This window comes from Ambystoma mexicanum, chromosome 8 (genome assembly GCF_040938575.1).
Source record: "Ambystoma mexicanum isolate Mex_15411 chromosome 8, UKY_AmexF1_1, whole genome shotgun sequence".
Taxonomy (NCBI): Eukaryota; Metazoa; Chordata; class Amphibia; order Caudata; family Ambystomatidae; genus Ambystoma; species Ambystoma mexicanum.
The window spans coordinates 1007421624-1007434180 of record NC_090929.1 but is presented as its reverse complement, the minus strand read 5'-3'; the positions used below and the strand labels follow the sequence as shown (position 1 = coordinate 1007434180).

General features: G+C 48.6%; 1 protein-coding gene across 3 annotated transcripts in view; it reads left to right on the top strand.

Moving 5' to 3' along the window:
* The window catches only part of RCN2 (reticulocalbin 2), a 310020-nt gene extending 299970 nt beyond the window's left edge, over positions 1–10050 (top strand). For all 3 annotated transcript variants that reach the window (XM_069610923.1, XM_069610924.1, XM_069610925.1), the window contains exon 8: positions 8910–10050. In XM_069610923.1, the coding sequence (XP_069467024.1) occupies positions 8910–9062 (153 nt within the window). In that variant the 3' untranslated portion in view covers positions 9063–10050. The remainder of the gene's footprint in view (positions 1–8909) is intronic.
* Positions 10051–12557: the final 2507 nt, after the last annotated feature.

Here is a 12557-nt window from a genome sequence, read left to right as displayed (position 1 = left end):
GGCTGTCTGTTCCGCCATGTCTGCTGTGGATGTTGCCCCTTCGCTTAGTCGTGTGTCGGGGGCTGTATTATGTGTACATTTTTGTAGTGATTCCTACCAACTCATTAGGGTGAATCCACTCAAGATGTGAAGATCCTCCTGTTCAGGGTATACTCAAATAACGCCCCTTGGAAGTGGTACCTGTATGTGATCTCGGGGGGGGGGGGGAGAGCAAAAACTCCCTCCACCCAGTGGTGTCTTCTCCTCCTTAGGAATTACGGTTTTCCGACTTGACCAACCAGTGCATGTCCTGACTGCCCACCTCATCTCTGGGATCCACTACAAACCTTGATTATTCTCTAGCCCCCTATGCTTCTCCAGGGCGCTTGGTCTATAGATATTCTCCAGGACTGTGCCAATGTTTGATTCACCCTGGGCCCCACTCCTGCTGGTCTTCCTCTGTATTTACATGCTACTTTACCTCCCTTTACTTGTGTTCACCTAGTCCACTCACAACCATGCCTTGCATCTGAAGTCCTACCTCAAATGGGTTGTCTGAGGTTTCTTGGAAAAGGCTGGGGCCCCCTTATCCGGGGACGTTGCAGTCAAATAGTTGGGGGTCCCTGCCTTGATGCCCCTCCCCTTCGGGTAATGTGGGAGTGCGGGCTTTACCTCCACCGCCCTTACTGTTTACTTCTGGGGGCCACAATCCCCAGTGAATCTATTTGCTGGACTGCTGATCCTTGCAGCGACAAGCTCACAGGGTAGTACCATCGCTCCAGATCTCCTCTTTGCAGCTATGACTAACTTTCACCACAAGCCCTGTCAGGCTGTGCGGCCAGAGCCTCTTGTCCAACAGCTGCGTGGCAACACTGATGTTCTCTCCCCACATAGGCTGCATAGATCTCTAGTCACCCAGCTTCTGCCCGCTCTAGTCTGGCTGTATGGCCTTGCACCACCGATACTGCCTACCTGAGGATGGCGGTTGTTCCTCCAGCGCTCTTTCCCCTACAGAGCGGGGCAACCACCAGCAAGATGGGACACTCCTCTGAACAGGAGGAGACCCCTCCCGGTTCGCCACTTCAGGGCTGCCAGCGCTCCTGGCTCAAGGGGCCACCGCTCATGAGGGCTCTGAACTAGAGTAGTACGGGCACGCCGGGGGCTGCAGTCACCGCCGGCCTCCCCAGTGTCCTCCATACCCGAAGTGCCACAGAGCTCCTGCGATCAGTACCGGCAGGGCCGTCCGACGTCTCCAGGGTCAAGTCTACACTGGTGTTCGCTCCTCATTGGGGGCGCTGGGGTCAGGGATAACCCCCCGCACCCAATGACCCCATGCATGTGTTGGAACCGGTGCCTCTCCCCGTTGCAGCCACCCTTCACCAAGATGGCAGAGAGACCGCCTGAGCTCCTCCTCTGCTAGCCTCCTGTATCTTTCCTTGAGAGCAGCTTCTCATTGGGGCTGCCAAAGTTACTGTGGGATTCGCTGATGGCTGCCAGGCTCCCCTACTGTGCAATCCACAGTGAAGATAGACCCTCCCCGCTCTCGTCACCTCACCCCAGCAAGCTGCTGGGCTTCCAAAATGTCATAGGAGTGAGCTGATGCTCGCCTCGGACTCACGCAGCACTTGTGCCTCTTATGTTTTGGAGAGGGCGAATCTCTTGGACGGGGGTTGCACTTCCTCCAAACTTCGTACACTGGTGCCCCACGACTTAAGGGACCCGTGGGTCACAGTGGATCTCACCATTGGCGGATTTCGGGGAGGCTTGGGCTAATAAAAAAAAAAAAAAAAAAAGAGTGCAATGTTTTTTAATAGCAGAACTTGAAGACTCCATATTAATGTAGCAACAAAGTATCAGAATTGTGTGAGGGAGGGGCGTGCCTTGGAGCCGACGCGATGCAGTCGCTCCTCTAAAGCCGCCCGTGGACGGCCCGCTGCTATAGCTAAAATTGTGCGGTTCCTGTGGCCTATACGATCCACCGACGCCAGCTATGTGGATCGGAACCGATGGAGCACTAGCGGCTCAAAGATGAAAGCTGGGAGAGGGAGCACTATGTCTGTACTCGTCGCCTGAATCCTGGTCCCCCCCCCCTCTGCAGCTCAGAGAATCCAAGATGGCGGGCGCACGTATGATGGTGGCCGCAGTCACGAGTCGAGGGCGATCCTCCCCGTAACACTTGAGCCGGAGGGGACGGTCGGACATCTGGATATCCAGGCAAACGGGGACTATTTCCATCGGCCGGCGAGGGCCCCCTCCTGGAACCGGCAGGGAGCCCCGCATACATCGGCCCCGTTTTGTGCACCCTCTCCCTTTTCTTCCTGGGGCGCCCCGGCCCACGCCGCCTACACACTTCCAGCGGACGGAGATCTACGCGGCTGCGTTAGTGGCCCACCTGGATGCTCGGTTGGTTCTACTTTCCGGGTCATGGACACAGATATCGGCCCTAAGAAGCGATTCAATTCCTGGAGCGAAGATGAGAAACCCTCCCCCTAACGGTTGGCGGCGGGAGCCCCCTGAGAGATTTAAGGTAAGCCTAGCTCGCACGCGCTTCTCCCTGAGTGCTTCCTGGGGCGCTACGGCCCACAGTCCGGCTCCTCCTCACCACTACATCGCTCCCGGCGGCCATTGTCCTGCCTCTAATAACTAGCGCGATGTCCAAGCAACAAAAGACCACCAAGTCTTCGGACATAGCAACTCAAGCAACTCTGCTGACCGCTTCTGACAAAGCTAAAAAACAAGATTCCGGCACCTCTATCCCACTTGAATCCCTAGATAACAAGGGACCTTTGGCGACCAAAGAAGATATTCGTGAATTCATGGTGGATATCAAATCAGAATTCCGCTCTTGTATGGCAGAACTCACAACTAAACTGGAAAGCACAGACAAAAAGGTCTTGGAGGTTGAACAAAGAGTAGGAGTTGTTGAGGATCATATCCAAGACCATGCCTCCGCGCTAACAGGTCCATCGCTCAATCGGACTGCTGCAGGACAGGTGCGACATCCTGGAATACAAGCAAGAAGACCTCGAATAGGGCCCGGCTCAACAACCTCCACATTCGGGGGGGTTCCCACCTCAATCCCAGACAAGGGGTTAGCTGAATATGTGGGCCTCTATTTCCAATCTCTTCTCCCCGACTTTGAAGATTCACTGCTTCTCCTGGATCGCACTCACAGGCTGAACCCCCGATGCAGAGTGGAATCGGACGGCCCCCATGACGTCATTACTAGGGTGCACTTCTTTACTACGAAGGAAGCCATCTCGGCAATAAGCCGCTCCAAAGACGAAATTACATTTCAAAGGACTTCTCTCCAGATCTTCCAGGACCTTTCTCCGCTTACTCTTCAAAAGAGGCGAGCCCTTTGCCCTTTAACCGCCCTTCTTCAGGCTCAAAAAATCAGCTACAGATGGCTCTTTCCCACAGCTTTGCAATTTACCCACAAGGGCTCGCTCAGGAAAATTAGCCACCTGCAAGATGCTACCGACATCCTACGTCCAGATGCTTCCAACACCTCTTCTCTCCTGCCCTCCGAAGCAGCGGCTGATTCAATCCTGGTGACCTCCCCTAATCCCACACAAAACTCTTGATCGAGGGTTCCCAGATTCTGGAAGAGGAAATAGCCAGATGTGACCCCATGGTGGAGCTTCCACCTCGATCCCAGCTTACAGTCCGGCACCATGATCCGATCTACGCCCTCAGGAACACAGATAAGCTTTATTCTTTAAGCAGCGGGCATTATTCCACGGCCCATGCCCGGTTCCAAGGCACAATCCATCTACGAGTCCTTGGAACAAACAACGACGATTGCTCATAAAGTTAGCCATGTTGGCTACACACTGTTCGATGGCCCCGTTGGCCAAGGGAGGCATTAGACCCGCAAAAGGTCAGCCAACCTCAGTTAAAACTCGGTCCCCCCGTTGGCGGCCCGAGAAAAAACCCCACAGGCAGGTTGGGGAATGGCTACACACTCCGCTACATGATGGCTGATTCCTCTATATCTTCCTCTCTCCCCCAAGACTCGTCAACCTCCCCGGTCCTGGCCCCGGAACATCAAACCTTAAGGTTCGTCTCCCTGAATGTCAAGGGACTAAATTCACCCGCCAAACGCAAGTTTATCCTACAGAAGCTTCAGAACGACGGTGCAGCTGTGGCTATGCTACAAGAAACCCATCTGCTTGCCGGCAGACCACAGCCGCCTGCGCTCCCGAGACTTTCCGAAGCAACTTTTTGCATCTGGGAACTCCAAGAGGGGTGGCACAGCTATCCTATTCGGGCGGGGCCTGAACCCTCAGATTCTGGACTCTATAAGCTGCCTGGAGGGGCGATACATGGCGGTGAAATGCCTATTACTAGGACAACTCTACTCTATAATCTCTGTATATGCATCCAACTCAGGCCAGGCGCCGTTCTATGAATCCCTGTGTACAACCGTCTCCCCGTTTTTGGAAGGCCAGATAGTGATCGGAGGGGACTTCAATGGGGTCCCGGACCCCTTGAGAGACAAGTCACACCCACCCAGCGCTGGAGACCTCGCCATAGCCCTGACTCTCTTACAACTATTTAGAACCTTGGGGGTGGTGGATTCATGGAGAGTTCTCCATCCATCCGAAAGAGACTTTTCCTTTTATTCCTATGTCCACCGGACCTTCTCCAGGATAGATCTTCTCCTAATGTCCCCACAAATCTTTACGTTTACAAACGATGTGACGATTGGCGCCAGAATCTTGTCTGATCATGCTCCGGTGACCCTGGAGATCCGAGTGCAGGAACCTGCGAACCCCCAACAGCGCAGATGGACCCTATATGATCCGATTCTCAACGAGATGCCACTCGGACGCAATCGCAACCACGATCTCCAACTTCTTTAAGGAAAACCCCAGTGAGGACACCTCTACTGCCAACACTTGGGACACAATGAAGGCAGTAGTGCGGGGTGAACTGCTCGCACAAGGAGCGGCCTATCATAGACACAAGCGTCAAACTCGCCGGAGCCTTGAGGAAGATCTTAAAAATGCAGAAAAGACCCATAAGGAGAAGGGCTGGACCCCTAAAACCCAGCGAGCCATCCGGATAGCACAGAAAAAGATTGAGGCCCACTATGCTGAACACACTGCCCACCAAATGGCAAAAGCAAAACAGTTTTATTATGCTAAAAACAACAAAGCAAACGAGCTACTATTGGCCAAACTTGCCAAAGCGAAGAGGAACAATAAAATTGTGGGCCTACGGGACCAACGAGGCAAGGTCCATTACGCTGACCAGGACAAACTGCGGCTCGCTGCGGCCCACCTAACTCAGGTGATGACCGCTCCAGCGCGGGACACGGAGGAACAGAAGGAATGCTTGCGGGGTGCGGCACTTCCCCGGCTAAAAAGAACAGCTCGTTACTCTCTGGAGGCGCCGATCACTGAGGAAGAAGTGGACGAGGCAATAAAGGCTCTCAAATCCCGAGCCACTGGCCCTGATGGCTATATAACCAGGTTCTACAAGATTTTTAAACCCCAGCTATTGGCGCCTTTGTACAGTTGTTTAACTCATTCAGGACCACGGGCACTGTAACCCCGTCCATGCAGGAGTCAATTACGGTCTTACTACCTAAACCGGGGGGCCATCCGAAGAACCCTGCATCATATAGACCCATTGCCCTGCTCAATATAGATGCCAGCATTTACTCTAAAATCCTGGCGTCTCGTCTGTCTCGATTCTTGCCGGAGATAATCAGTGCGGATCAGAGTGGCTTCCTCAGGCACCGCTCCACGGCCGACAACATTCGCAGAGCCTTGGATCTTGTGGAACTTGCTTCCCGAGATTCCCGAGAGTTGGTGCTCCTGGCCCTGGACGCGACCAAGGCGTTTGACAAAGTGGATTGGACTTTCATGAGGCTTACCCTGGAGGCTTTTGGATTTGGCCCGGAGTTCTGCACCATGACGCTGGCAAATTACAAAGCCCTCAAAACCCTTCTTAGAGTTAACGGCACCCTCTCCTCCCCCATCAACCTAACTTGCGGAACCCGACAGGGATGCCCGCTGTCGCCACTTCTCTTCGCTTTAATTATGGAACCGTTTGCCCAGCGGATCAGGTTGAATCCTGCAGTCGAAGGCTTTCAATCAGGCTCAGCGCACCACAAGCTGGCCCTCTATGCAGATGATGTCCTCCTGACTATCACAAAACCCTGCTCTTCCCTCCCTCAAGCCCTGGCTGAGATAACGAGCTATGGCAGGGTCACAGGCTTCACAGTTAACTACCGGAAATCATTCGCCATGGGAGTGGCCTTGACCCGAGAAGCCCTGGTTCCGCTGTGCCCAATACACTAGTCGACCAAAGAACTTAGCTACTTGGGAGTTCAGATCCCGGCCAGTCCAAGCGAAACTTATCGGGCTAATTTTCCCCCATTATTTATGAACTTGGAGGCAGATTTGAGACGCTGGACAACACCGGAGATATCACTGATGGGCCGTATTACAGCCTGTAAGATGAACTTACTGCCGAGATTTCTGTATGCATGCTCCACACTCCCGGTGCCGGTCCCGGCGCCAGCCCTTCAACGCTTACAGAAGAATATGCTGCAGTTTATTTGGAGGGGGAAAAAAACCAGGATCCCTAAATCCATGATGCATGGCAACGCGAAACTGGGTGGGCTCGGGGTCCCTGACTTGGAGAAATACCAAATGGCGGCTCATCTGTCTTGTATCCAATCATGGCAAGTCCTTACCAACCGCCCTAGATAGGTAGACCTCGAACAAGCGCAGCTGCCCCTCCCACTACGCTTTCTCCCACATGTCCCCCCTCCGGTACGGCGACCGTGGCGGAATCTCCTGGCATCCACCAAACACACCATTTCGGTGTGGGACAGGGCGTTGAAACAGAAGAAGATCCCGACGGGGCTCAGCCCCCTCTCCCCAGTGTTCATGAACCCAACCTTCTCTCCTGGTCTGTCTCCCCAGAATTTTAAGGCCTGGATTGCAGGAGGCCTAGAGACCCTGAGTCGACTTTTTGAAGGGGGCCAACCCTGCACCTTATAGCGATGCAAAGAACTTTTTGGGATCCAGGAACGAGATAGGTTCACATATACCCAGCTATGCCACTGGTGCACCCATCCTCAGACTCGCCAGGCGGCTACTCGTCCCCCCACAGCCATCGAATTGACCCTTAAGGAGCTTCCGCCCCGAGGAAGAATCTCCACTCTGTACAAGCGCCTCCAAACTGACTTCCTAACCTCCAAGACCCGGTATATGGCCCTATGGGAGGCGGACTTGGGCCATCCGATTGAAGACCAACTTTGGGTCGACATCTGGTCCCGGGCTCACACCTCCTCATCATGCATCACGAATAGAGAGTGCGCCTACAAGATCCTCCTCCGGTGGTACTACCCTCCCCTAAGACTCCACCACATGACCTCCACGATCAACCCTCAATGCTGGAGGCAGTGTGGCCAAATAGGCTCCTTCTTCCACATGTGGTGGTCCTGCCCCAAGGCCCAAGCCTTTTGGAAACAATGCCTAGCGACGATAGCCGACATCACTCAGGTGCGACTGCCCTTGGCCCCCGAGCCTATTCTCCTTGGAGCACCGGTCCCCGGGATATACCCCAGGTTTGGCCCCAAGGCCAAACTATTGTCACAATGCCTACTTGCGGGTAGGAACGTGATAGACCGCACCTGGAAAACGACGGAAGGCCCTCTCATGCCTTTCTGGTGGATGAAGGTCTGGGACATCCTAATCGCCGAGAAGGTGACGGCTGCCGGAGCAGACACCTTGCATCGCTTTCGCAACATCTGGGGTCCGGTATTGGAGTTTGACCAAAGGTTCCCAGCCCTGACTTTCAAGCCCCAACTGGCCAGGAGAACTATTCGGGATGGAGACCCCTTACAGGGAAGTGAAGAAGGAACTTGAGCTCGAGAGGTGGGGTGGGAGGAGCGTCAAATGGGATTACTGTATGCTAAATGTCGCAAGTGATTAAGCTTTGTATTGCCATAACCTGCCTGTTTAAAATAAACACGTTTAAAAAAAGGAATTGTGTGAGGAAAAAAATCACGCTGATCCTGGTAGCTCAAAGGTACTACTGAGGAGCGTGAATATGCAAGTTCAGTGGCCTTACACGTGCCATGCAACATGTGCCGACAGCTGGGTGGAACACTGGCAGTGGGTGTGGGCTTTGGAATGGACGCCAACACAAATCATCCTTAAGAGAACATTAAATGATTTCCAGGATGCTGGCCTCAAAAAGCTCTGATTAAATCAAAGGAGTGGCAAGAGGAGGTAGGGGAAGGAGTTGGCGACACTGTCAAAGAATGATGAAACAGGCATAAACTGTGAAAAATAACACATGCCTTGCAAAGCAAACTGTTTTTAGATTAAAAACGAATCCGTATTAACAAATGCAAATAAACACAACATTCAACACAATGCAGAGATATATCGAGATAGCAATACGTGACCTTCACCTGCTGCCAGAGGGACAAAGAGCACTTGCTTGGCTGCAGCAGCTGCTAGGCTAATATCTCAGTTCATACTCAGACTACAGACACAGTTTATTGTTTCCACTTTTGGGGCATCAAGAGATTTTTCTTTTATGTTTGTTTCAAAACGTTGCTGCTATTGGCAATGAAGGAAGATTGAAGTGGAAGGTGAGTCTGCCGTTTTGGCATAAAATTAAACGTACTACTTGCACACTGCTTTCAGGAAACGTGATTGTCGGTATTTTTCGTTTCAATCTTAAGTGCAATGAACCATTACGTTTTCTCTGAGAAGCATATCTAGGGGCATGATATAAAATGACGTTTCAGATGCTGCCTGACATTTTTGAACTGCAATTCAGTGACCTGCAGTCTCGAGCTGTACCAATACCAATTCGGGTAATGATCTTGCCACCATTATTATGCACACCATAATGCCAGTTATGTCATTGAGACATTTTCTTTTATCTTATAGGCTATCCATGTAATCGAAGAAATAGACATGGATGATGATGGCAAGGTGACAGAAGCAGAAATAATTGAAAACCTGGATCTCTTTCTTACCAGCGAAGCAACAGACTTTGGCAGACAACTTCATGATGAACACTTTTACCATGATGAACTTTAACACAAGAGATATGAGCTTAGCTTATATTCCCCACCTTGTCGTTTTTACTGCACATGCAGTAATTCTATCATTTTTATAGACTAGTGTAGTTAATTTAAAAGTACTAACGCTAGCGTTATTTAACAGTGTTGATGCTTTGTCACAAGTTTCATTTCAGTTGGGGTGCTCACTCTGCACGCACATTGATAAAAGCAATATTGACTTGTAAAATTCATAGTCTTCAAAGTATATCCTTATAATGCTCCCTTCATAACATAGACATATATTGTAAAGTAAAAATGTGTCTTGGGTGACATTTTCCATATGCGACTCCCTTCCACAGGTTTTTTTAAGACTATGCCAACTGTTCCATCTGTTAACTTTACACCTCACCTGTTCATTCCTGGTTTTATTTTTTTTATTACATGTGCAGAACCGAATCTAGTACAAGATAATCTAAAGCTTTCCTTTTAGGCATCAGTATTACTAAATTATTAGTTGCATAGATCTGATTTTTTTTTTAATGTCCAAAATATCTCCCTTTTGACAGTTACTTTTTATAGAGGAAGAGGTTCTGGACACCTTTAGGATCTAGCCAAAGACATTGCTTTCTATTGTTTTGTTACATGTTCTTTTAGGCAGAGCATGTTGCCTGTGTACTCCATTTGTTAGAACCATTCTATGCAAATGAATCCGAGTTAACTTTACACGTAAAACAATTGAAATTCTGACTAATGTTAACAAAACGTCTTCAAAGCGGGATCACAAAGTATGATTTATTTCCAGCTGCTGAGCCAAACATCTAAAAGCCCACTTGTGTTTAATTTATGTTAAAGGAATTTACCATTTTTAAGTTTGGACATTTGTTAAATCTACGGGTTTAAGTTATTGTTTAATTGTATACATTTACATGGAGCAATTTTACTGTAAAGGGCTTGGAAATTTTCATTGCCTACTGATGGACATGTTAATAGCCCATTTTGCGGCCTATTAAAACAATGAAGCCACATATTAGTCGCTAGTTTTTTACTTTAATGGTTCGCTTTATATTCAGTTGTTGATTAGTTGTGCTGTGAGAAATTAGATCACCCTTATACTTTTTTCCATGTATGTCCCCAGAATGTGTCTATTCCATCTTTGGTTACCAATACAGATGAATCACTCCAACCTTCACAATCTATTATTTTACAATTCAAAAATCACTTGTTTTGGTGATCATTCTAATGCATTCTGCTACTGCTGTCGAGCCCTTTCATCCTTGATCTGTTTGACTGTACACATGACAACATGCCATCAATCTGCCTTATGCTGACTGGAAACTTAGGAAATTCCTTATCTTTGCTGTGTTTTATGTGTTAGCAGACTATTGAAGGACTCTCACCTTTTGTTGTGTGGCTGCATTCCACTCCCATCGCCTTAATGGTAAAGTGGACGAATACGTGGCTCCTGATGTGCCGTCCATATACCCCAAACTCTCTAGAGCTTCTAATGGATACTAGTTCCTCTTCATCTACATCAGCAGCCAAGCCTTTTCTTCACAACTTTTTTTATAGCACTCTCAAAGAATCCGGTAGCACCTATTATACCCCAAGATGCCACAAAAGCACCCTGGGTAATAACTGGTGCCCGTGCCCCAGGTCCTTTTTTTTCCACACAACTGGAGTAGGACATGGTAACGTTGTGGCTGTTGGACACCAATGGTCAAGCAGGTTTATATTCTTTCTACTTTAAATGTCCACCTCATCAGAAAATAAGCAAAGGGCTTTGGCTTAAAACTCTTGATTAGGGCGTGGCTCATGTCTTAGGAGGACGCCAATGACCACTCCATTATGGTGCACAAGAATCATTTATGACAGTAAGAATTGCAAGCATCAATGAAGTGCCATCTTGAAAGTTCAGGGTTCAAGAGAAGGGCACACACTCATTCAGATGGGTCTTGTATCACTCTTTGGTATGTGTCATGCACAGTTTAGTAAATCCAGCAGGAGCATACCCTTTGATTTGGTTTTTAGGACTATGAACTGAGAGAGTCATGGTTCCAGTGTTGTGCTGAAGGTGGTGAAAAAAAATGAGACTGCACAATTTTGAACTTCTAGACCATAGCAATGAGAGATGCATTGCAGTGAATAGCATCCACGTTCAACATTTTGAAAAATGTAAATTGAACTGCAATCACTTTGAAAAATCGACAGGAAACCCTCTGAAAAAACAGCTACAGCAAATACCACGATTGTAAAACTTCGAGGGAAATTGGTGTGGAGTGTATATCATGCTAGCTGCAACGGGTGGGTACCAGATGGAGAACTGAGGGCAAGGAGCGCAGTGTAAAGACTGTAGTGGGCAGGATTGGGAGGTAAACAGTGGAGCCGGGATCGCAAAGGAGGATTTTTGGGTGCAGAAGAGAGGGTAATTGTAATTGGTTATTTATAGTGTAAGTGGTAAATGGTAAGTGTGGGGCAGGGGCAAAAGGAAGGATGTATTTGGGGGATTTCATCTCAGATGTGAGCTTTTTGCACATGTGGGAAAGCGAGTACAAGCAGTGAGCAAACAACGTAGGAAATGGACAGTCTGCAAAATGGTTGTTGGAAGTGACTAGGGAAAATGTCATCTGCAATCGTAGTTGTGAGAAGGATTGGCGAAATGTGCACCGGAAAACGCAAGAGGACACCAATTCTAGTCAGATGCTTATCCTGTTGCCTAATGTGTTACTAGTCTTGAACTTGTCCTGCTGCTAGTAATTGAGCAGTTTCCAAAATTTAACATTTCTTCAGTTTCACTTGTATTTAGTGTTATCTGAGCTAATGTTAACAGGGTCATTAATCTTATCACACTTTACTGGTGCTGGATTCTTGTAGCATTCTTTTAAATAATGGGTAAAATAATTGTACATTTTACAGCAAGTTTCTTGAAAATAATTTGCTTAAAAAACATACATTTTCCAATCTGTTGTGTAGGGGATATCTTGAAATAGATGCAAATTTACCACCAATGCGCCCACAATATATGCCAGCATTGCTGTTGTAAAACATGTTCTCCCTTTCTCCCCTTCTCCCCTTCTCCCCTTCTCGCCTTCTCGCCTTCTCTCTTTTTTCTCTTTTTTCTCTTTTTTCTCTTTTTTCTCTTTTTTTCTCTCTTTTTTCTCTCTTTTTTCTCTCTTTTTTCTCTCTTTTTTTCTCTCTTTTTTTCTCTCTTTTTTCTCTCTTTTTTCTCTCTTTTTTCTCTCTTTTTTCTCTCTTTTTTCTCTCTTTTTTCTCTCTCCTTTCTCTCTTCTTTCTTTCTCCTCCCCACCTCCCCCTGGTGGTCTGCATCTGACACTGGTTCTCTGATCCTTGGCATTAAGCATGAATGAGCCGGCTAAAGCAAAACGTATATGTAGACCTCTGGTCCTTTGGAGAGACCAGAGCTTAAGATGGGGAATGGCATGTATCTATTTTTTTTTTGGGAGGATTGTAATGCAAGTGGAGTTGGTGAATGAGTGTAGTATTTTTGGGAGGTGGGGTTGGGTATTGCAACGCA